Source organism: Macaca thibetana, chromosome 13 (assembly GCF_024542745.1).
Source record: "Macaca thibetana thibetana isolate TM-01 chromosome 13, ASM2454274v1, whole genome shotgun sequence".
In the NCBI taxonomy this organism is placed as follows: domain Eukaryota; kingdom Metazoa; phylum Chordata; class Mammalia; order Primates; family Cercopithecidae; genus Macaca; species Macaca thibetana.
The window spans coordinates 70,437,702-70,461,849 of NC_065590.1; the positions used below are offsets into that span (position 1 = coordinate 70,437,702).

At 44.0% G+C, this 24,148-nt stretch overlaps 1 protein-coding gene across 3 annotated transcripts in view; it reads right to left on the reverse strand.

Annotated features, from left to right (window-relative positions):
- VIT (vitrin) overlaps window positions 1-24,148 on the reverse strand; it is a 126,004-nt gene that overhangs the window by 18,043 nt on the left and 83,813 nt on the right. The window contains exons 8-12 of one of the 3 annotated variants that reach the window (XM_050753342.1): window positions 23,459-23,515; window positions 22,196-22,261; window positions 15,587-15,631; window positions 13,956-14,018; window positions 10,352-10,499 (exon numbers count right to left, since the gene is read on the reverse strand). In XM_050753342.1, coding sequence (XP_050609299.1) covers window positions 10,352-10,499; window positions 13,956-14,018; window positions 15,587-15,631; window positions 22,196-22,261; window positions 23,459-23,515 — 379 coding nt within the window. The remainder of the gene's footprint in view (window positions 1-10,351; window positions 10,500-13,955; window positions 14,019-15,586; window positions 15,632-22,195; window positions 22,262-23,458; window positions 23,516-24,148) is intronic. The other 2 variants (XM_050753343.1, XM_050753345.1) reach the window with 2 other exon arrangements.

Consider the following 24,148-nt stretch of genomic DNA (forward strand, 5'->3'; position numbering starts at 1 on the left):
CATGCATCTCTTCTTAGCTTATGCACGTCCCTGGGAGATTTCATCAACTCCCAGGACTCAGAGACCATTCATGGGCCAAAAGCTGTCTGTGCCCTGGTTGGTCCCCTTTCTTGAACCTCACACATACATAAAATGGCTTCCATAGATACTTCCAAACCTGAAGTCATTTATCTTCCAAGCCTGATCCACCCAACCACCCATCTCCCCATCTGCCTTCCTCTCTGACTCACTCAGTCATCCAGCAGTGTGCGTTCCTGACACTCTCCTCATCAAATACCACGTCTTGTCAGACCTACCTCTAAATATCTCTCATATTTCTCCCATCCTTTCCATCCCCAAGTTTGGGCTTTCATCTCTTTCCTGAATATTGCCAGAGTCTCCTACCTGGTCTTAACCAGGGCAGCTTCTGCGGTGGATATTTTATCCAATTGGCTCTAAGTGTTTCACAGAAGCAGATTAAGAAGTTATAATGCCTCTTCCAAGAGGTCTAATTGTGTACAGTATTTGTGATTTTGTGATCTTTGTCTTAAGAGGCCCCCAAACTGTATAAGCTTCAGAGTCCTTAAAGTCTGGATCTTCCCCTGGTGACCAAGGGTTATCAACATTTTAGAGCCAAAAAAAAAAAAAAGGGTTGAAACAACAAAAAAAAATTGGCTACAAAATGAAAAATTGCAAAATTGACACTGACAATAATAAATGCGTAATTGCCTATCAAACATAACATTTATAAACTTTTTACATTAATTATAATGTAAATCATTAATAGTGAAATTTTTAATGTATAAAAACTGAATTACATTTGAAAATGATTTGTGGGCTAGATTTTCTCACTTTGCACGATTTCCTGAGGGTGTCTGGTGACTGTCAAGAAATAGTATCCAATCACAAATTAAATGTTGCTCATCGACACATACTTTAAAAAGCAAAAATATAAAGGTTCCTTTCAAAAGTTTTTACAGGCCAGGCATGGTGGCTCACACCTGTAATCCTAGCACTTTGAGAGGCCAAGACAGGAGGATCCCATGAGCCCAGGAGTCGGAGATCAGCCTGGGCAAACAAACAAAAACAAACAAACAAACTAAAAAAAAAAAAAACGTTTTTACAGAAAAAAGTATTTAATGTTGAACCTCTTCATTTAGTCATGTTCATGATATTCTGAATATTGATCATTAAGGTGCTGTCTTGATGTTGATCACTTTGCAGAGCAATTGTCGATTCCCTGTCTCTTTCTTAGACCACATACACAGCTGAGTCTTGTTATTCTTGGCAGTTATGTTCTATAAAGTTGCAGTTGCCACGAGCACCGAATTCGCAAGTACTGAGCCATTCCTCACAACGGAAATACAAGGTTTGGTTCCTGGGAGCCTCTGGTCACAACATTGTCATCAACAGAACAATACATAACCTTGTTTTACATGTGTTTTTCTTTGAAGACATTGAATTTAATATATGCTTCTTACAAATTAATTATATGCAGTATATCTTTATAACAAGATATTTGCTGAGAAGGTTTACCATTTTCCTGAATTTGGATAACATGACCATAAATTTCTTTGACTTTTAGCCTTACAACAATGCTGTCCATTATGTTTTTGTTTTTTTTTTTTAAAATCAGTCATCATCTCATGAATTCGTAAATTTAGCCTCTTTTCCATAGCTTCATCACACCCTTTAGATGTTATTTCAGTACTTTCTGGAGTGGACTTATATACAGACTAGCAAATTTCCTCTTCTTTTTCTGAATGTACCAAATTATTGATTCATTAACATTGAACTCACAACCCATAGCACTGTCACTCATGTCTGAACAAAGCTAATTGAATACACTTGTTTTCTCTGCAAGCCACAAACCAACTTCTTGCACTTAAGAAAGCTAGATAGCATTTTAGCACTACATTTGGAGTCCATTTTAAATAGCAAAATCACCAAAGACAAGCACAAAAATGCAAAAAATGTGGCACTAAAAAGACTGCAAAAAGGACACTTGAAGACAGTTGAAACAAGAAGGCCTAGTGGGCTGGGCGCGGTGGCTCATGTCTGTAATCCCAGCACTTTGGGAGGCCGAGGCGGGTGGATCACCTGAGGTCAGGAGTTTGAGACCAGCCTGATCAATATGATGAAACCCCGTCTGTACTAAAAATACAAAAAAATTATCCGGGCGTGGTGGCACGTGCCTGTAATCCCAGCTACTCGGGAGGCTAAGACAGGAGAATCGCTTGAACCCAGGAAGCGGAGGTTACAGTGAGCCAAGATCACGCCAGGGCAACAAGATCCAGCCTGGGCAACAAGAGTGAAACTCTGTCGCAAAAAATAAAATAAAATAATAAAATAAAATAAAATAAATAAAATGAAGGCAGAGTGTGGTTTGACCTTAGCTGGGAAGATGTGCATCAGGTGACTCCATTTTTTTTCCCCACTTATATACATATCCAATAAATGACTGCAAAATTTCCTGGAGTTACAAATTTGAGGGTACAAATAAATTTAAATTTTAAGGAGTAGGCAAATTTGCAAATACAGAATCCAGAGATCATGAGGATCGACTGTAACCTATTGAGAACAAGCACTTTGTCCTAGCTTCCAATCCCTAGTGCTTAGCATCCAGGAGGTAATAAATAGGTAATTACGGAATAAACAAATGGAAGAAAGGAAGCTCAAATGTTCTCTCTTCTCTCTGTTCATCCCCGGTGGAAGTGAACACTCTACTTCTGAGCTCCACATTGACCACCCCTTGCTTTTATTACATCCCAGATGATGAATCCGTCTTCAGAAGCATACAGATGAGCTACTCATATAATGAACGAATAGCTGCTTCTAATGTTTTAAATGGTATTTCTTTTAAAGATATTGCCTCCCTGGCTGGATTGTGAGGTCCTAAAGAACAGAACCTCTTATCACATTTATTTATTTAAATAGAATGAAAGGTTGCATCAGAGGACCTCTGAAACCCTTTCTGATTGCTAAAATTACAATTAGGGCAAATTACAATTACAATTAAGGGCAAAGGCATGAAACCCATCCACCAAGGGAATTAAAGGCAAACCACTTAGATGAATTTTTCATCAGATCCTCCACAAATGACCGAGGGCTCAGTACATGGCAAACACTTAATAAATGTGTGTTAAATTGTACTCTAATCATAATAATGAATAATAAATCATTAATCTGCAGTCCGTGACAGGTCTCAGGACCAGAGTATATGTGTCCTTTTCCCAGATATATAGGCTGATGGCCTAATTAGCCTGGTTACTCTTCAGATTTGGAGACTATTTTAAAAGTTCAAAGAAGTATGCCACTAAGTTTTTACACAAACAATCTTTTAATTTGTAATTTTATTACAGGTTCTTATTACATGCAAACACAAAATATTTTTCTAGGGAATATCAAAGATTTCCTTTGAAAATAAGAAAATGTAGAGGTTGATAGCTGAAAGAGAAAATTTAGATTGTTCTGTGTTTGGAGGAAGACCTAGGATCAATGAAAGGAATGATAGGGAGCCAGAAGTTGGCTGTGCCTAGAAAGGAGGAATTTGTGTAATAGTAAATGGCTACCCTACAAGGGTTTAAGAAGCAAACACACACCTGTCAGAAACGGGCACAGGTGTTTGATTCTTAGGAAGGCTTGAGGGCTACGGACAGGGAAATTGGATGGATCATCAGTGTTTCCAGACCTACCTGATGATAAAACTCACCTAAAGCACTTATTAAACTATATAGGTTACCAGTCCTCTCCTTGAAAGAAAATCCACGGGGCTGGGAGATCCAGGTGATTCTTATTCTCAGGAAGGTTTGTAAAGCTCTGGATTCTAGAAGCCTTCTGAGGCCCTTTCAGTCCGAAAGCATCTATTTTGTTTCAGCCCCGGGGTCTACTGGTTTACCCCGTGACAAACTGAGTCACAAGGAATGAGTCTCTCAAATGGATTTTTATGCCAGTAGAGAAATAGTAACGAATCATAATTCCCTCCAAGAAGAACTTTTCTGAACTATTTTCTCAAACAAGGCATCAACTTAAGGTTACAGTCAAATAACATAACTATTTAGCCTTTTGATTGTTTTACTAGCTAATATGTGATGCTTTATGGACTTAGTCAATGAGATGGACCATGCCTGTAAGATCAGGAGGATGTTTCAGGTCACACGCCAGGGGCTGCAGACTTGTCCCTTGAGGGTATTACCTGGCTCAGATGGACAATCATTCTGCCCCCATCCCCCCAGACAGTATGAGCTCTGCTAGAGCAGCTATGACCAGCCCAGGGTGCAGTGGTCTGGGCCAATCTGCTGAGGGCCTTTGCACAACTAGCCCTCGATGAATGGGAACTGGTCTTTTCCACATTTCCCAGCATCAGAAAAGGGGGAGCAGGGTCTTATAATCAAATTTCATTTTTAAGTGAGTATTTTTTTTTCCTGCAATAACTATGAGAATTCCACTCGTCTACTAAAAAGGGTAGAAAATTGAGCTGCATGAACCTCTTCCTGCTGGAGTAAATGTGAATCACGTGCAATCTGCTGATCTGAGAGCCACTCCCGAACAAACTGGCTCACCAGCTGCTAATCTGCAACCACATCACAGGGCTCCGTGAGTGCTGGGGAAGTGGGGCATCTTGGCAACAGAGCTTCCCAAGCTCAGATGTGCATCTGATCACCTGGGGATCTTGTTAAAATGTAGAGTCTGACTCTGTAGAACCTGAGTGAGGTCTGAGGTTCTGCATTTCTCACAGCCTCCCAGATGATACTGTGGATCACACTTGGAGTAGCAATGTCTTAGAGGATGCTTTAGTAATAACAATAATAGAAATCAGCAGTGGGGCTTCCAGTGATAAGAGGAAGGGAAGAAAATAAATAAGAAGTCTAGAGAAGGGAAATGAAAGGCAGAGAAAGGGAGGAGGGTGGAGCTCTCACAGCCCTCTGGACGGGCCACTGGGAGGGGGTCAGGGGGCACTGGGGGACTGGGCTTCGCTGGGGACAGCACAGGCCCATGGGAGTATTCCGGCCTTTAATCTGGCCACAGCAAAGAATCAGCTGGGGAACTCGAAGAACTAATGATACCTGGGCTCCACACTCAGAAAATCTGATTTAACTGATGTGAAGTTTGTTCTGGGCGTCTGGAGTTCTAGGAGCTCCCAGGTGGTTCTATTGGGCATCAGGATGGCCGTCTGCTTCTCTGGGGGGAGACTGATCTCAGGGACCCCAGATAAAGCCAGTGGATGTGTGAGGAGAACTGAAGGGGGAGGGGTGGAAGTCAAGCGCAGTCGTTTGTATGTGCCTCCAGGAGCCCTGCATGATAGGGAAGAAAAAGCATAGGAGAAAGAGGAGAAACCTCAGAATCTTATGATTCTTGGGCAAATTGTATTCACGGCTTGCTTGGCCTTGAGACTCTGTGTTCCTGAGGAGTGTGGCTTGTGGGCCTCACCTTCCTGTCTCTCAGAGAGGAAAGAAGTGGCATGGTGGGGTCTTCGCAAGGGGCACTAGGCCCTGGAAAATCAGGCCAGGCAGGTGACAGGGAGCTGTTCTGAGATCTTGAGAATTACAGATTAAAATACCAACTTCTGGGCCTCATCCCCTTGCCAGATTCTGGTTTAATAGGTCTGAGGCGGGACCCAGGCATCAGCATTTTAAAAAGCTCCCCAGGTAATGCCAACGTGAAGTCAAGGCCCAGACAGCCCCTTCCTGCTCTGAAGTCCGAGGGTGAGTGCTGTGATTCACCTCTGCCAGCCCCCATCCCAGCTGCATTTCATGCCCCAGCCCCTCCCACTCCCCCTCCCTTTTTTTTGGCTGCAGACTCAGAGAATGAGACAGGGTGGTCCTTGTACTAGCTTCCTACTGCTGTTGTAACGAATGATCCTAAACTTGCTGGCTCAAACAACACACACTTAGTTGAGAGTTCTGGAGGTCCCAAGTCCGACGTGGGTCTCCACGGCTGAAAGCAAGGTGTGGGCAGAGCTGTGCCCCTCTCTAGAGGCTCCAGGGAGAATACGTTTCCTGGTGTTTCCCAGCTTCTAGAGGATGCCTTCACTTCTTGCTCACGGCCCTTTCCTCCATCTTTAAAGCCAGCAATGCCACATCTCTCCGACTATGCTTCCATCGTCACACCTCCCTTTGACTGACAATAGCTGGGAAAGGTTCTCCACTTCTAAGGACTCGTGTGGCTACACTGCACCATCCCTATAACCCAGGAGAATCCCTCATCTCAGAGTTGTTAACTTTAACCACATCTGCAAAGTCCCTTCTGCTGTGTGAGGTAAAACACTCACTGGTTCCAGGGATTTGGACATTGACAACTTTCGGGTCATTATTTTGCCTAACATACCGGACATGGCATTTTGCTTCTTCCCCTCAACTCTGACTCGCCTGCACTTGGTGGCTCAGCTGACCTATAGAAGCTGCTCTGCCCAGCTGAGTGCATGATCACGAGTCTTCAGTCCAGGAGCTGAAGTTGGGTGGGCTGAGAAGTGAGAAGACTAAGGAGATGCAGCCAATTCAGAGCCACTCGATAAACCACAGGACAGCTATTATAGACTCATAAGCAAGGTAAGTCTATTTGATTTTCAAATGAAGAAAAAACCAAGTTTCCTTCATCCCACAACTGTTTCCAATTTTGATATCCTAGGGTTGATTACAAAGAATGTGTGCACTTATGTTCCATTTTTTGGAGCCTGAAATGAAAGTGTAGTGAAGGTCTGGAAGACATTTAGCACCTGTGGGTCTGGGCTGCTGCTCAAATGCAAGGTGTTTCGCCAGGTGTTAGTTACTAGAGTTCACCTAATGGCTTGCCCTGACTGTTCTTTCATTGACTCTTTCCGTGTTCCTGTTGGTATTAGGTGCAATTATAAGCCTTTGGGTTGTATAATTTGAACTTAGAATTCATGTGCAAGACAGGGGCTTGATCCTTGACCTGTTGTCCACACACAATGTCTCAGTCTTTAGGAGGTGAAAAGTAGCAATTATCAGACATTTTCCTGGCAGATGAGTGGAATCTCTGCTTTCAAGACAATTTTGTTTGACATTTTAGGGATTAACCCAAGACTAACATTTGTCCTCTGCCCCAGTCATGCATTTAGCTGCGTGTCCTTGGGAAAGTCAGTCAACCTCTCTGACTCTGCATCAGAAGCTGCCTCTATTCCTGGAGGCATGTGATGAGTGTGGTAGGAATGCTGTGGTTGCCGCCAGGTTAACATGATTGTGGGTTATGGGCCCTGCAGGTGGGGAACATGGGAGAGGGTGCTTGCCCAGTTCCACGGTGGTTGAGATTTCTGTTGGGCCCGGACCAGAGGTAGGAACTCAGCCAGTGCAAAGTGAAGTTATGGAGGAGCAGAAACCAAGAGCCTGGCAGAGGATGCTGGCCTGCTGAGAGAAGATCAGAATGGACAGGCAGAGAGGCGTAGAGATGCAGGCAGAGGTGGGGAAGGGGATGGCCAAAGACTCGTCGTTCCTGTGAACACTCACCTTTCCATGAATCTCCCTTCACCTGGGCTACCTGGAGTGGTTTTCTGTTCCTTGTACCCAAAATGTCTTTGAGGAGATTGAGGAGTCAAGTTGTGTTGCATTTTGTAAATGAGATCATTTTTATAGGTCTTATATTTTTCTTTACCTTTTTTCCAGTTAATATTTAGTATGAGTCTTTTAACTTCTAAATTTGTCTTTCAAGTTCTAAATTTAAAAGTCTAAATTCTGACTCAGCTCTCCTAAGGAAAACCCAGGGAGAGAACCTTCCAGGAAGCTGTGTGGACCAGGGGCAGTGGTAACGGAGGGGAGAGGGGAGGGAAGGAGCAGTTCTGAGCTCCGGAGCCCTCCTCCCTTGGCCAGGTCCTTCTCAACATCAGTCTCTCCTTTCAGTGCTAGTTCTTGATGAGGCGGCCATTTCTTTGTAGGGCCTCATTTCCTCACTACAACACAAAGAGGTAGAATCAGGTGCTCTCAAGGCCTCAGGCTGTAAGTCCAAGAGCGCAGGGATGATTTTAAGGGGGAGGAAAGAGGGCGTTAGAATCTGATGAGAACCCAAATCACCAGGATGCCCCACTCCCTTCCTCTGTATGCACTTACGCATACAGCAGGGATTGAAGGGGACCACCCAGGAGAGGAAGCTGGACAAGTGAAACCAACAGCAGTTTCTGCTGGAAAAATGTGTCTCCCCCTCAGCCTCATCACACCCTTCTCAGGCCGCCCTCTCATTTGGTTTGCCACGTTCCACGGATGGATGCAACACATCAATTCATCATTGATCACCCCACCTCCTCAGGACCCTAAGACTGCAAGGAAAGGAGAGGCAGCTATCTGGTCTGTTAGTCCCACATTCATTTACTGGATGTCTTCTGAATATAGAGCCGGTCACTGAATTACAGGATGCCAGGGCTGGCAGAGCCCTGATAAATCATCTGGTCTGACCCTCGTGCTACACAGATGGCAGCACTTACAAGGAGAGGTTAAGTGACTGGCTTAAGGTCACACAGAGGAGCTAAGGCCTGAATTCAGATCACCTGTCAGCGGTTCATTGCGCTTTCCACTCCACCCTGTTGCCGGGGGAGGGTGAAGATGATGGATTAGCTTATGTGAGCATAAAACAGTGGAAAACACACACATTTCCCTAAGTGCTACAAATTAATAAGAATCCTGGGAAAAAGTCAGACACAAGGGATTTTTTTAGAAAGTAAAATTGAAAAGCATGAGGTAAACTCTTGCTTGTGAATGGTGATCGCATTAGGAATATGTGGGGAAAATGTTTTGGGGGAAGGCGTCTTTATTTTTCTTCCTTCCCTGCTACATTTGTTCTCTAATCCATGCTCTCATCAGCAACACTATTCTCATGCCATTTTTCTTTTCCCTGACATATTTATCACCTTATTTTCATATTATACTATAAACCTTGGTATATACAAGCTTTTAAAGCAGCCATTTTTAATGCAAGATAACACACCAAGCTTTGAGGCCCCCAGTAAAATTGACTAAGGACATCTGGCGTTAAAACGCTTACGTTTCCTCTCTAGTAAAACCTGCCATCCATTGGCTGTCTGTAAAAAGTAACACAGGAATGAAAATGGGCTGGCATTTTGAAACCAAAAATACTCCCCAAAATCCCACTTTTCTTATTTCAATTCAAAAACTTCAAGATAGATCACCTGACATTGAGAGGTGATATCTGGAGCCATTGGTTATTTTTATCTAATTGAGTCTGATTACATACAAGTCCCAGTTAACTCATCTACTAATTTTTCCTGACAGGAATAGAAGGTAGTACTAAATGGGTAATTGGAATTAAATTCTAAAAACACAAATGTTGTAGATTCTTATGAAAATAAAGCATTTTTATTTATTTCTCTTGACAACTCAAAAATAAATATTCTAGTCTCTTTGATAGAACAACCTTGGTTAAAATGAAACCTCTGAAGGCGCTGGAGATCCCATAGGTATTGTCAGGTATGGATAGTTTTTCTTTTCAGGAGGGTGAGTAAGCTGTGACTGCAGCTTCTGAGCAATAGGCACCAAAGGTTATGATGGTTTCCACTTCCATTGCCCCTTCCAAACCCACTGGTCCTTTGTAGGAGGCATGATACCCATCCTGCCCTCAATGACTCTTGGTCAAAAGGCTACCTATTTAAGATGTGTGTATAAATTTAAGATTATGCATGCTTGTTCTTTTGATTGTTTATTATCAGTATCTGTATATCTGTTTCAGTGACAAACCTATTCATAGCTGAAATAAGAGTGATTTATTCCCGCCAAATAAAAGACTGAGACTGGTGTCAACATGAGCCCTCAATTTCTACCCTAAGTAAAATAATAGAACAGGTTGGGGAAAGTCATCTAGGTGCTCAGCTGACTGACGGGGGCCATCTCTCTTCCCACCCATTCTTCCCCATTGCCTGGTGGGTTTTTCCATTACCAGTGCAGGGGCCTAAGGTTATTTGGAGAAAAGAGAAGATACAACCTAAAGCACCATGTTCTCTAGGTGTCTAACCTATAGGTGGATAGGTTGTAGCACAGGGTGGAGTCCCTCAAACAAATGCTCTAATAGTCAAGGTTGAAAGCAGATCCAACCTTCTTGATTTACAGATGAGGAAACTGACAATCGGAGAGGTGAAGGCCTAGCCCAAGGCCACACAGCTTGTTAGTGGCTAAGTTAACACTCACACCCATCTCTCCTATTTTCCAGATAAATAAATACTCTTGAGTGCAAATGCCATCTAGTTACAAGTGTTTTTTAAATGGCATCTGGATTGCTTCAGTTTTTTTCATTTACATTTGCATTAGGGAAGAGAACAAATCTGTGCTCAAGAACATGTTGGTAATATTTGTGGCATAAAATTAAGCACATGGCATGACTTCCTTTCTGGATTCAGAACATTAACTGCACTTACCCATACTGGACAACACCCATCAGTGGACCGGCAGGGCCAATGTCAAGAGCTTGGGCAACACCAGCCAGGAGCTGCTTCTGGATTCGGAATCGCCGTTTGCCAATGCTGGTGCTCCCATCAATTAAAAACGACAAGTCAATTTTGCAGTCTGCGGAATGGAAAAAGACTATGATTCTCATGATCTCTCACTGCATTTACCTGGGCATCCTCTTGTTCCTCCTTCTCCATCGGAGCCCCCTGAGAAATGAAAAGAAATGGAAAAAAAGGTAGTAAGATGCAGGGTATATTTATTTACATCCCACAGGGGTTTCCCTGAGCACCAGGGAACTTGGACACTTGGGCTAGTCCTTATTTCCATAACCGTTTAAAACTCTACGTATCTGCCACAATTACGGGTTTCAGAAGCAGCGACGTCCTAGCCAAGCTTGGGAAGGCTGTCAATGGTTGCCTAGGCTCAGATCTTCTAAGTGCAGACTCCCTGTTGTGAGAATTCATCAAGACTGAGTCTCAAGAGTGTGTGGCTTTTTGCTCTCACCCTAACTTTTTAGAAACAAGTGTTGGATTTTTATAAGGTGTGAGAGATCTGCAAGGCCAGCACTGAGGGAGGGTAGGAATTATAGAATAAGAAATTGATATCAATATTCTCCTTCATTTCCCTGGGCGAGGCAACCAAAGAAATTATCCACATATATGTATAGGATGTCAGTCCTTGTTTGTAGCTATCTTAGAGATTTTTCTTTCTTTCTTTTAGTTGTGATGAAGACTAGGATAGTTATTCTGGCTTAGGATCTCTGGATCTCTGTGGATCACTATGAAGGTTATAAGAGAGGTAAAGGGATGGATGGGCTGCAAGCTCTTTTCACCCTTTCAAACATCAAAAGGAACTAGTGAAAACCCACACAGGCTAATGGAAATTAGTGTTTTCTTTGCTGTAGACAGGAATGATATCATCTCAGTATGATAAAACTGACTATTCAATGCTGATAAGAGGCTCTTATTGGGAGCTATAGATCCTTTTGATTGGTAAAAAGTGAAAAATAAATTATTTAACAGTTGCAGTTTAGAAGACAAAAATGTTTCAAAACAGATCTCCATACGGGGGAAAAAAAAAGAAGGCCGGGCGTGGTGGCTCACGCCTGTAATCCTAGCACTTCGGGAGGTCAAGGTGGGTGGATCACAAAGTCAGGAGATCAAGACCATCCTGGCTAACACGGTGAAACCCCATCTCTACTAAAAATACAAAAAATTAGCCGGGCGTGGTGGCAGGTGCCTGTAGTCCCAGCTACTTGGGAAGCCGAGGCAGGAGAATGGTGTGAACCCCGGGCGTGGAGCTTGCAGTGAGCCAAGATCGCACCACTGCACTCCAGCCTGGGAGACAGAGCAAGGCTCCGTCTCAAAAGAAAAAAAAAAAAAAAGAGAGTAAAGTTGGAAATTTCTAGGCTGGTGTATCCAAGAGGACACTGGGGCACTGCCCATCGGGGGTGGGGAGCAGCGGCCAGACAGGCCTGCACCTCTCTGATCTGCACACAACCACCCACATTCTCTACGGTGCATTGTTGCCATGGGGCTGGAGGAGAAGCTCTGTAGGTGGAGAGGGTTGCAGTGTGAATTGTTGCCAGCAGGTGGCAGTGGAGTTCTTTAGGGCTTGCCGCCCACTAGCACCTACAGTTTGCTAGACTCTCAGGCTCCACCCAAACCTATAGAGTCAGATCTGCATTTTAACAAGATCCCCAGGTGATTCCTGTGCACAGTAAAGTTGCAGAAGTACTCCTGAGGTGGGGTTTCCCTTCCAGATGTCAGTAGATTAGTTCAATATGCCTTTTGGAATAAAGTATTTTTTTGGGAACAATTGTTAATTAGAATAAGGGCCAAAGGGAATTTTCTTTTTACATGAATAAAGTACATGGATATTGTAGCATCTATTTTGATTCCTCACAGGCAGTTTTTCCTCCTTATTTCTTACATCTTGAATTGCGTTCAGGATTAACACGTTCATCTCATAGTTAGGTCTTAAGAAGGTGAGCTGTTTCTCTATTGCTTAATTCTCTTTACTCACTAGCCTGATGGCTGATACCAGGGTTATCTTTGTTCCTCTTTTAAATGACAATGGTTCCAGCTCAGGGCATGTTTTGTCTGAGACCCATGGCTTTCTTATATGGAGATGAAAACATTCTGATCTGAAGATGCCAACATCAATGCTAACAGGTAGAATTGGGTTATGCAATGTTCAGTGTGAGCAATTTATTATGGCTACAGAAGAGGTCAGAGGTTGAAAGTCAAGGAAGAGAAAGTAAGATATAGGATCTATGGGAATCAATCTACCAATTTATTTAATTGCTCTAGTTTCCTTCAACATGGTACAATTTTATAGATTAATGCTTTGTGTTGTCCAATACATCAGGCCAGTGTTTCTTAACTCTGGATACATATCAGAGTCATGTACATATCAGGGTTGCTAATGCAGCTTCAACAAATGAAGACTCCTGGGATTCACTCTGGACAGTGCTTCTCAAGGGTAAATGTGCAAAGGAATCAATCACTGTAGAACCAGCAGGTCTGGGGTGGAGCCTGAGATTCTGTGTTTCTAACAAGCTCCCTAGTGATGCTGATGCTGCTGGTCTCCAGACCACACTTTGGGTAGCAAGGTCTAGGGAGAACCTGATACAGTAGGTATGAGACAGGAAGGTGGGCATCTCTAATAATGTCTTCAGGTGATTCTCATATGCAGCAAGGTTGAGCCTCACTGTCCATTGGTGGCTGATTAGTAGTGACTTTCTAGAGGAATTTGCAGGTGTTTTCTTTCCATACCTTGTAGGCTACTACTATACCGTTCTCGTTTTCCTTATTTTTCTCTGGTTCTTCCTTTCTGATATCCTCAGGTGGTTTATCCTCCACCTAGTGTGGTTCTTCGGGCTTAAGTCTTGTGTTTCTTCTTACTTTACTCTATCTCCCTAAGTCACATTTTCTGTTCTCATAGCCTCAGTTTTGAACTATAGCTCATTGTCTTACAACTCTAAATTTCTGATTGGGCTGTTCCTTCTGAATGTCAGATCTGGGTAGTCTTCTCTCTACCAGATCAAATGTCTCGAAGAAGATGATAGACATAAGCCTGCTCCATCCCCGGTGTTCCTCATTGTAGTACCATTTACCTAGTTGCTCAGCTCATCTTTAACTTCTCCCTCTCTCAAACCTCTGCCTTCAATCCTATAGATTCTTCCTTCTCTGTATCTCTTGAATATGCCCATTTATCTTCATTTCCACTTCCAACTCTGAGCTCTGGCCACCATCATTTGCACTAGACAGTTGCCCCTGCCAACCTGCCCATCTCCTCCTTTCATCCTTCCTTGTCTTTCTGTTCCATCCCATTCTTCACCCTGTTGCCATAGTGATATTAAAACATCTTGATCCTCTCCCCCTCATGCACATAGACAGTTTATATCCTTCAAAAGCTTCCTTTTCCCCTTAGAACAAGGTGTCAAAAGAGAGGCGATAAATAGATCCATGGTAGGAGAGAGGCAGGTTTGAGTGGGAGTGAGTGGGAAGAGAGGAGAGAGCAGTTCAGATGTCAAAGACACCGTGGGTTTCTAGTTGTCAATTAACTTACTTGGATCTCCCAGGGATACTGGCTCCAAAGACTGTGTGCTCAATTCTTCTTTTGGAACACGTCCTGGAAAGAGCAGTAAAACTTTTGGTGACTTACAAGGACAGGAAGCAGCTGGCCTTACCCCAGGGAAGGGGACATAATGGATATTCACACCCAGCTTGGGGGCTTGGCTTAAAGCTAACTGTGCTTTTCTTTACATTACCCCCACCCTGAGAAAAATAATAAATTAATATTTACTTACAGCCTATCAAAAACATAGTACTCTGCTGAGGGATTTGAAATAGGAGACTTGAGTTCTGCTCTCATTAATTTATTATTTATTCTGAGCCTTAGTTTTGTTATCTGAAAGCGTTAAGCACTTTGCCATTGTAAATTATGCCTCTGTAAAATTCTGAAAATCTTGAGCCACAGAATGTGTCTTCCTCAAATAAACCTCCACCGTGCCAAGATCATGTAGGTCTTCAGTCAACATTTGGTGACTGAGACAATGAACGAAGATGAGTAAGGCTCAAGGAGGACAATCTAATGAGGACTGGATGTGGACTGGAGAAAGACAGTTTATTTAAAAGCAACTCAAATAAGAGGGCTTAAAATGCAACTCCACCCTCCCAGCTGTTTGAGACTAGAAGTAGAGATGCAAAAAGGTTTCATGCTGTCAGAAGCTGTGCGTGTGAAGTTGCATTTCAGCCTTGGGGAAGGGGGTTTCTTTAGAGCCATTTACATGTGAGCCAAGTTCATAAATATACCATTTAAAGAAATAAAGACAATAAAAGCGAATCCTTTCAGGCTTGGTAAGACAAATGGGCTTCCCATGAAGAGCGCGCTTGCAGCACCGGAAGTGAGTGTCCCCATTTTTAGGATGCCCGGAAGTTCCGGGATTCCCCGGGGGTGGAGGAAGTGCGGGGGTCATTGCTCGCGCTTGGCTGCAGTGAGCTTTCTACTAGCTTGTTATTTTTTCCAGTTTGCAAAGCACATGATTTCATCCTTCCATTAAAGGTCAGCTAGCTCATCTCACTTCCTCACATCATTTTAAACATTCACTTTGGGTGTCTAACAGTATTTCTCAGCCAGGAGCCTGTCGTGGAAACGCCCCAACGCTCTGCGTTGGAGGAAGGGGAGAAGTACAAGTCCAGAGGCGGAGTCCTCTCCTTCACCTCCTTCTTCCCCTACCAGTACAGTCTTCCCTCCCACGAAGAGCTGGAAGGTCTTGTTTGTTGGAGTTTCGAATATTTAATGCAGTAGGCAGTGAACAACACCCATTCTTGTGAAGGGAAAACCTGAAAGCCATTTTGCAAAGGAGGAAGTGGAGTTGGAGGAAGTTAAAGTATGCTGCCAGATGGAGTGAGGATCCAAACCCATTTTGAGAGTGCGAAACTAGCTCCCTTCTGGCTTTTTGTCTTCACGTTTCCTCTCTCCCTTTTGTTATCCAGTATTGCTCCTTACCCCAGGCCTCCCTAGGAAGGGAGTTTCAGTGTGCCCTTTGCAGGACCCTTAAGTCAGAGGCGGGAGCCATTAGAAATCCTAGACTAGCGGAGCTCAGCCACTCTGCCAGCTGGATTATTAGACTCTTAGTTCTGTTATCCTATGCATCTTGATCCAGGCGTGACTGAGAGGTTGGGCTGTATAATTACCTTCATCTAAAAGGACCGATCCAGGTTTCCATGAGTCCATCTCTCCTGATTTTCAAAATTGAAAAGAAACAAAACTTGTTACTTAAACCAAACCAGTAGAAACTCTCGAGTGAATTGCCGGGATGATAAGGTTTCCCAATTGTGTCCGAAAGTTAAATAAAGGAACAGAGGGCCAGAATTTTGGATGAAGCAACCTGAAATCTGTATGATTTTTTAAAATCTGAAGCTCTTAAGGTCAAAGTCATAAACATCTTTACCAGTTTCTTTTTCATTATGCACCAAGAATCTTGGAATAATGGGAATCCTCGGATTCAAAAGGAACTAAAAGTTCATCCATTCCAAACCATCTCCCAACCTGTTTTTACAACATCCCTGGCCTGCGAGTGGCTGGCTAGTGCTTGAATACCTCCAGAGAGAGGGGATTCACTACATATTCAACCAAAGTAGTAGATTCCTTCTTGCACTATTGAGACTGCATCTTTTGTCCTAAATCCTTTCCCATCTATTCATACGTCCACACTTATTAAGCACTCACTATGTGCCTAATATCGTTCTATGTACATTTGTCCCACCTGTTTGAATTCCCTTGGAACTAAACAGAACAAATATGGCCCTTTCAGGGAATAGGCAATCCGCTTATTTCCCAAGATTCTGCTTCTGGGTGTGTGACTCAAACAGAATAAAGGAAAGTAGCACCTAGACTTATATGCAGTAAGATGTTTAATGGTCTTCATCACAAACTGGTGCTGATGAAGTAGAAGGGGTGGAGGGGAGGGGGAGAGTCTTACCCAATAATCTCTGACCTTTTTTGGAAAATCATGGCTGAGAGGGGCTCACAGGAAGCACAAATGTGTCAGGAAGCCTTATAACACAAAAATGGCTGTTTCTCTTTCTTTCTGCCTCTCTCCCTCCTTTCCTCTCTTTTCCATGTCTCCCCTCCCTTCCTCCCTCCTTCCCTCCATCCCTCCTCCTTCTCTATCTTAGATCAGAAAGTTGAGAGCATGATCAGCTTTTTATTTCTTGAAGGCTATCAGCTTTTCTGCCAGCTGAAATTACTAACACACTGAAAAAAGGTGATATTTTTCTTTACGTGATGAAGATGCCAGGCAGTTTTGAAAGGCAATCTGTTCTTGCACATTCTGGTTTAATGGTGAGACCTGAGTTTAATCTAGTTCAGTCATTAACCAGGTGTGTGACCTTGAGCTAATCACAAACCCTTTGTGAGCCTTAGTTTCTTTGTAAGTAATATAAGCAGATTGGGCAGGATAGTCTCCACATTCAAAATATTTATGACATGCTTAAACATTCTGATCAAGAACATTCTGCTTCTTTAGCCTTATTACTTTATTGCCACCTACTGGTGAAAATATGCACTTTACCCTTTTCCTAAAAAAATGCGCTGCAGGCTTCTCTCCGTTTTTTGCCCAAGGCTTGCTTGCTTTCTTTTTCCTTTTTCCGACGCACTCTTGAATGTCAGGAACATTAGGATGCTGGGTGCTCTACTACTTTATCAGGAGATAAACAGTCCCCCAACATCAGGGATTTCTAAGCCTCTTGCTCCTGTCTTAGAAGCCTGGCCTTATAGTAACGCCACTTTCAGTTAGTTTGGGACAAGTTTGAACCAAATTACATTCATCCAAAAGCCAAAGGCTGAAAAATATTTGGACAGCTGAGACTTGGTGTTTTTTGGACTCAGTAGTAATGAGAAGTAAATTTGTGAGAACATTTGTATTCTGGCGTCAAGGAGGAACAGGGTGGTATCAAGGAAAAAGACGTCAGAAGCCCATCCTGGGTCTGCCAAAGACCAACTGGGAGCCTGGGGAGCTCACTTACCTTCTTTCCGGTTCGCCTCCAGTTTTTTCCAGTGTAGGGCTGTCATAAAGACTTTCCCGGCACTGTCACATGGAGGAGACTCGAAGGTGGTAAATGTGTATCAAATCACTTTGAAAAGTGTAAGTCACTCTTAGAAAACCAGGGAATTATTTTTGTGTTTTTGTGACAATTCTTGCTTGGTCATCTCATAGATACAGTCATGTCTAAAAGGAGTGTTGGTTCTAATACTGCATGTTCTCACTTACAAGTGGGAGCTGAATGATGAGAACACATGGACACATGGTGGGGAATAGCACATGCTGGGGCCTGTTGGAGGGTTGGGAGGTAGGAGGAGGAAGAGCATCAGGAAGAATAACTAATGGATACTGGGTTTAATACCTAGGTGATGGGATGATCTGTATAGCAAACCACCATGGCACACATTTACTTATGTAATAAACCTGCACATTTGGCACATGTACCCCTGAACTTCGGATGCAAGTTGGAAATTTAAAGAAAAAAAAGGTGTATTGGTTCTGAATGATTTCTGGCATAAAAATGTAGAAGCCATTGGTGTTTATGGAGAGCTTGCTTAGTGTCAGGCATTGACTGAGCACTTTCTATGTGTTAAGTCACAATCATCCAGTGACTTAGTTGCAGCTATGATCTCATTTTACAGGTGAGGACACTCACACACAGGGAGCGGCAGAACAGAACTTTAAGCCCAGGCAGGCAGGCTCCAAAGCCGACCCTTAACCACCATCTGTTTATCACACACGAGGAGGAGTCATCATCGCTTCAGCATCTCAGAGTACTTGCTTAGGCTACCGAAGAGCTGGGCCTGGCCCAGCCACCTGCAACTCATGCTAATGTAGTCAAGTCTTCAAAAGGGCCCAGAACCATCCCTGCTCCTAAGACTGTGGTATAATCTTGGTGCTGGTTCCAGCTCCTTCTGTTCCCTGTACATCTAGAAGTCACCAACACAGGACCCAAGCAGGGGCTGCAAACATGGCCCCTCGGGCTCTCAAATTTTGTAAGACAGAAGCCCAAGTGGCCCTTCAGCTCCCTGGTTTCTTCCCAGTGACTCCCCTGGGGTGTAGTTTTCAGGAGGAAGTGGCTCTGAAAGGCAGCAGGCATCTGGACCAGCAGAATCTCTAGGCTTCCCTTCTCTTCACCTGGCTTCATGTCCCAAGAGCTGCACGTTCGCTGGAGAGCAGACTCTTGCTGTACTGAAATGGGGAGCACTCAGAGGGTGGGGTGTTGCAGCTGTGCCCAGGGTGTTGCCATGCTGGTAGCACATTGCACAAGGACTCTCAGAGAAGGCTGAGGACAGTCTGGGGTCCTGGGCGTAAGCCATCATGTCAACAAAGCATCGACAGTCCCAGGTTTATAAATGGGCTACCATCCAAGGCTCAGTGTGGGGTATTTTTTGGGAGGCCTGGCAGCCTTTTCTCTTGGAAACAACATTAACTCCATTGTTAGGTTTCCAGACCAGTGAAGCTTCTTTGACTCAAACATAGCTCATGGTACGAAGCCAACCAGCATAAGGATGGTTCCGAGGAAAAGCCACCGGGTTTTAACTCGAATTATCAGGAGCCCATCACGCCCACCTCCTCCATACAGCAGGAGTAGACTGCCCCAACTCCCAGAACCCCGGTAGGAGGGGTAAGGGCTGGCAGTGGGAGACCCAGTGCTTACGAGGCAGTGGCATTACTGATGACTCTGAAGCGGGAGAGTGTGGGACCTGTGAAGGCAAAAGCCCTAGCAGTGTAATTCTAGAATTTGAAAATATTTGATTCATGTTTGCAGTTCTAATGCACAGCATAGTATCTGACATATAGTATGCTCAATAAATATTTTTAAAAATTAAATCACAGGTCCCCTTCCTGAGAGCTTCAGCTTAAATGCGGGAGGAGGGGTACATGAATTTCTATCTGTGGCTGAAGGCACCGTGGGAGAGGGTGGCAGGCATCACTCATGGGTCGTACGCCTGCTGTCCTGTAGAAAGGAGGATGACAACATCATCAGGTCCACATGTAGCTGCTTGTGTCTGGGTTGATCTAAACACAAAGGAGGTGTTTAGTGCAGACCGCAGGATTCGGTTTATCAGTAACGGGAATGGAGACAGGTGGCATGTTTATCCATTTTTCAGATGACACAAAGATTACAAGGATGTTAACACAGTAAATGACAGAACTAATACTCAGGAAGATTGTAGCCGACTAAACGAAGGAAGGATTTAATAGAGATAGGTGATTTTTCCAATGTGGGCTTCAAAAACTCGATTGTACCTAGGCAGGATTGAGGTGGTCTGTTTCTACGTAGGTATATGATAAAAAGTCCTGATCACGAGGTCAGGAGATCGAGACCATCCTGGCTAACACGGTGAAACCCCATCTCTACCAAATATAAAAAAAAATTAGCCGGGCATGGTGGTGGGTGCCTGTAGTCCCAGCTACCTGGGAGGCTGAGGCAGGAGAATGGCGTGAACCTGGGAGGTGGAGCTTGCAGTGAGCCGAGATTGTGCCACTGCCCTCCAGCCTGGGCTTTAGGTATTGCAAGCTCAGTAGGAGATGAGCCAATGGTGAGACGAAGGCTTACTCCAAATGGAACTTGGGATGTTTTAGTGGAAGCAGAGTATTTAGGACTACAGAGGCAATTGCCTGGCACACTACCCAGGCCACATTGTGTTTGGGGTGCCCTGGTGTATGAATTATTAATAGTCTATAGCATAGTTAGAGGGTGTACTGCCAAGTCACGGAAGGACCTATTGAAGGGATTAAAGAAACATCCTGGAAAAGATGAGATATAAAAAAAGACATGAAGTCTGGCTCATGTATTTGAAAGGCCCTCTAATTTGAGACACTTTCAAAGGTTCTCAGCCTTTTTATGCTCTAAAAAATTGTCAAAGACCCCAAAGACCTTTAGTTTGTATGAGTTATATCTATTAATTTTTATCATTTAGAAATTACAACTATGCATTTTCTCATTTGAAATGGAATACTAACTGGCAATTTATTCAACTATTAATTTGCTTTATTTTCACTTATTTTATTTTATTATTTCATTTATTTTTTTTTGGGGGCGGAGTCTCCCTCTGGCCTAGGCTGGAGTGCAGTGGTGCCATCTCAGCTTACTGCATCCTCTGCCTCCCAGGTTTAAGTAATTCTCCTGCCTCAGCCTCCCGACTAACTGGGATTACAGGCGCACCCCACTGGCTAATTTTTGTATTTTTAGTAGAGGTGGGGTCTCACCATGTGTACCAAACTAGTCTCGAACTCTTGACCTCAAATAATCCACCCGCCTTGGCCTCCCAAAGTGCTGGGATTACAGGCGTGAACCACCGCACCTTGCCTAACTATTAATTTACTTCAAAGTGACAATAGAATTATTATATTTTAACGTAAGTGTTAATTTTTACTGAAAAACAACTGTTTTCTAAAACCAAGGGTTCGGTGAGAAGAGTGGCAAATGTCTCCAATGTCTATCATAATAGAAGACAGCTGGAGTCTCTTATCAGCTCCTGCAGTCAGTTGTGATATGTTGTTTTTGTTGAAATATGTGGAGAAAATCTGTCCTCACAATGACATTAGTCAGAGAAGGGAAGATGTCATAGAATCTCTGAAAGCAGGGTCTTTGAACCACACTTTGAGAACCACTGCCTTAGACAAATTAGTAACGAGGAACTGAAGTTCTGGATAGTTACGTCTAACAGTTTCACCCACCAAATGAAGGGGCTGGGAATTCCCTACTACGTGAAGTATAGGGTAAAGGCCTCTGTCTGGCACACCATAAGTGATTCATTTTTAGGTGAGAAGTTAGACCAGATGTACTTTATACAATTCTTTCCAATTCCATAATCTGACAATTTTATAGCTGAGGAACTGGGCAGCTTGCCTTGTATACATGACTGCATCTGAGATGAGAGCTGGTGGAAGGATATCTAACTAAGAACTCCAAATGTTCCTACATGCCTTTACTCAGGGTGTGCAAATGGCTTCCTCCCGCTGCAGGAGCCATAATGGGGCTTCCTAACGAGCCTAGGTCTGAGCACCTAGAGGGTGTTGGGGGAGTCCTTTAAGTCAGGAACACTCCGAGAGTTCATGGGAGGCTCTGAGGCACTCAGAGCCAAGTTGCAGGGATGATGGAGAAGAGAGAAGCAGCAGAAATTGGGTAGGATTTGAAGGTCAAAAGGAAGCTGGGAACATCCGTGTGGGTCGAGACAGAGTGGCATTATTGGGAGCATAAAGGAGAATGGAGGAGAAACAGAATCCCAGAGCTATAGAACTGGAGGATGGTAAACTCAGAAAAAGGGAATGAGGCCAAACGCATTCAGCAGAATACAGCCTTGAAACAAACCCAACATTGTCAGGTAGTAAAAAATCAAAGATGCAAATCAGGTAATGTGCCTCCTTGCCAACCGTCCCCCATGCCATATCCCAACCACGTGCTGTGTTTGGGTATTCGTGCTTCATCCTGGAGGCCAGTCTGAGGATAGGCCTGGTAGGTGCAGAGTGGTGCAGAGACTGCTTAGTGGGGGGATCTCTTGAGGGGACACAAAGTAATGACAGCCCTTGGGTGTCTTTATTGACAAAGATCTTCTCTCTGATGCACTGAGAACCGATCAATCAAAGAGACATTTTCTTGAGGTTAAATATTAGCATGCCCCCAAAGTCTGGTGACCTGAAGTTGAGCTGCAGAGGCCAAGAGCAAGTGTGTGGGGGAAGTCCTCGTGTTTGCAAAGTGCCACAGAGCAAATTCGCAGGGAGCAGGGATGGTAAGCAGTGGGCAACTTACCCAGGCTAACATCCGCTCTAACAGGTTTCTCGAAGGCAGCTCCTGAAGGATCTTGCCTTTGGATACCTGAGGGGATTACACAGGGTCAGCTGACGTACACACAGCCAGCAGGCTGCTTTCTTTCCTTATTTTGCCCCCTGGTGAAAATTACCTTAGTTCAGAGTTTCCTTGGAAGTCAGCCGAGCTCTCTGTGCCTGGCTGTACTTTTGGGGGTTGCAGAGGAGGCAAAAATCTTGGCCAAGGGGACAGGAGGAAACAGTGCCCCATGACTTCGCCTCCTGAAGAGTCCCACGAGTCTGTAGAGGCCTGAGATGGCCTTGGAGTCCTTGCCCTGGCCAGTGTTCTGATTCTCAAGCCTTTTTGTCCAGGAAAACAGCATGTGCATTGGCAAAGGTGCAATTGTGAAGCTCATAGAAGCTGCTCACCCTGACCAGAGGAGCCCATGGGGCCCTTGTTCCTGTCCAGTAGCAAGTAAAACAGAACCTACAGTTTCTAAGAACATGTGGAGAGTGGACGAGTATCCCCCAGCAGGGGGAAGACCTGAACACCCCCCCACATTGTAGGTCCTTCTGGTCCTAGTGCCCTGTGGCTTCAGAGGGAATGGTATACTTCCACCAAGTGTATCAGCTCATAGACCGGGCCGTGAGTAGAGTTTGTGGAAACCATCAAACCCTGCTAGATTTTCCTTTCTAATCTCTGCAGGCCTTTACAGTGCTGCAGAGAAGAGAATTTGCTGGATTCCTAGTTCTGCAGCCAAACCATTAAGGGGCATACAGAAATGAAGACAGCCAGGGGCATTTCAGAATTCATAGGTGAACTCTGGGGTGGAGGCGGGTGGGAGAGAATGTATTTCTATCCCCAGTGGCATAGAATTACTCAGGCAAAAAAGAGAAAAAAAAGGCTCTTGCCTGGGAGATGATACAAATTTCCCTCAGTGTTTTACCGTAGTTCCTCAAAAATAAGTCCCAGAGAGTGTCCCTTTTCAGGTCTGTAAGAGCCTAGTTGCTGAATCCTGAGACATTCCTTTCACAACCTCTACAGAATCACCTCAAGGGAATGGAGAGCGGGTCAGGCCTTTGCTTACTTAACCACTTCCTTACATGTTTTTTTATAATTTGGACCCTTGAGCTGTATCTTCTGTTGACCTAAGTGGTTTAATAGTCCTTGTCCAAATCTAAATTAAATGGCAAATATGTGGAGAGGAACCCCATGTAAACAAGCTTAACTTTCATCAGTGGCTGGAAAGGGAGTTTAGGGTCTTACCTGGATCGGCTCCAGGCCTGTTTTGGCTGCTTGTGTAGGTGGTAGTGGACCAGAGATCTGTAAGAACATTTGACTGGTCAGAGCATGAATTTTATTTTATTTTAATTAATGAACTTATTTTTGAGTCAGAGTCTCGCTGTATGCCCAGAGCTGGAGTGCCGCGGCACGATCTTAGCTCACTGCAACCTCCGGGTCAAGCGATTCTCCCACCTCAGCCTCCTGAGTAGCTGGGATTACAGGCTCAACCAGTACCACCAGGCTCAACTAATGTTTTGTATTTTTAGTAGAGATGGAGTTTTACCATGCTGGCCAGGCTGGTCTCGAACTCCTGACCTTGAGTGATCTGCCTGCCTCAGCCTCCCAAGGCATGAGCCACCACGCCCGGCCAATAAATTTTAACCTAACTGTTCTCATTCTTTCCATGATCCAACCTAGCAAAACATTACCAAGGTCGGAAGCAAGGTGAAGCTCTATATTTTGGCAGTCTGAACCTGCCTTGGAAGAGGAATTCAAATAGAAAAAAAGAAAAAGAAAAAGAAAAAGGAGTATTTAACTTAAAACACAAACTAAAAACTACAGGCAATAATAACCTTTGTATTTCACAACTATCAAAGTATCTTTTAGTTAAATGCCATATTTCTTTACACTTCATTATTCTTACAATAATTGTCAACTGTGCCACTCATGGGG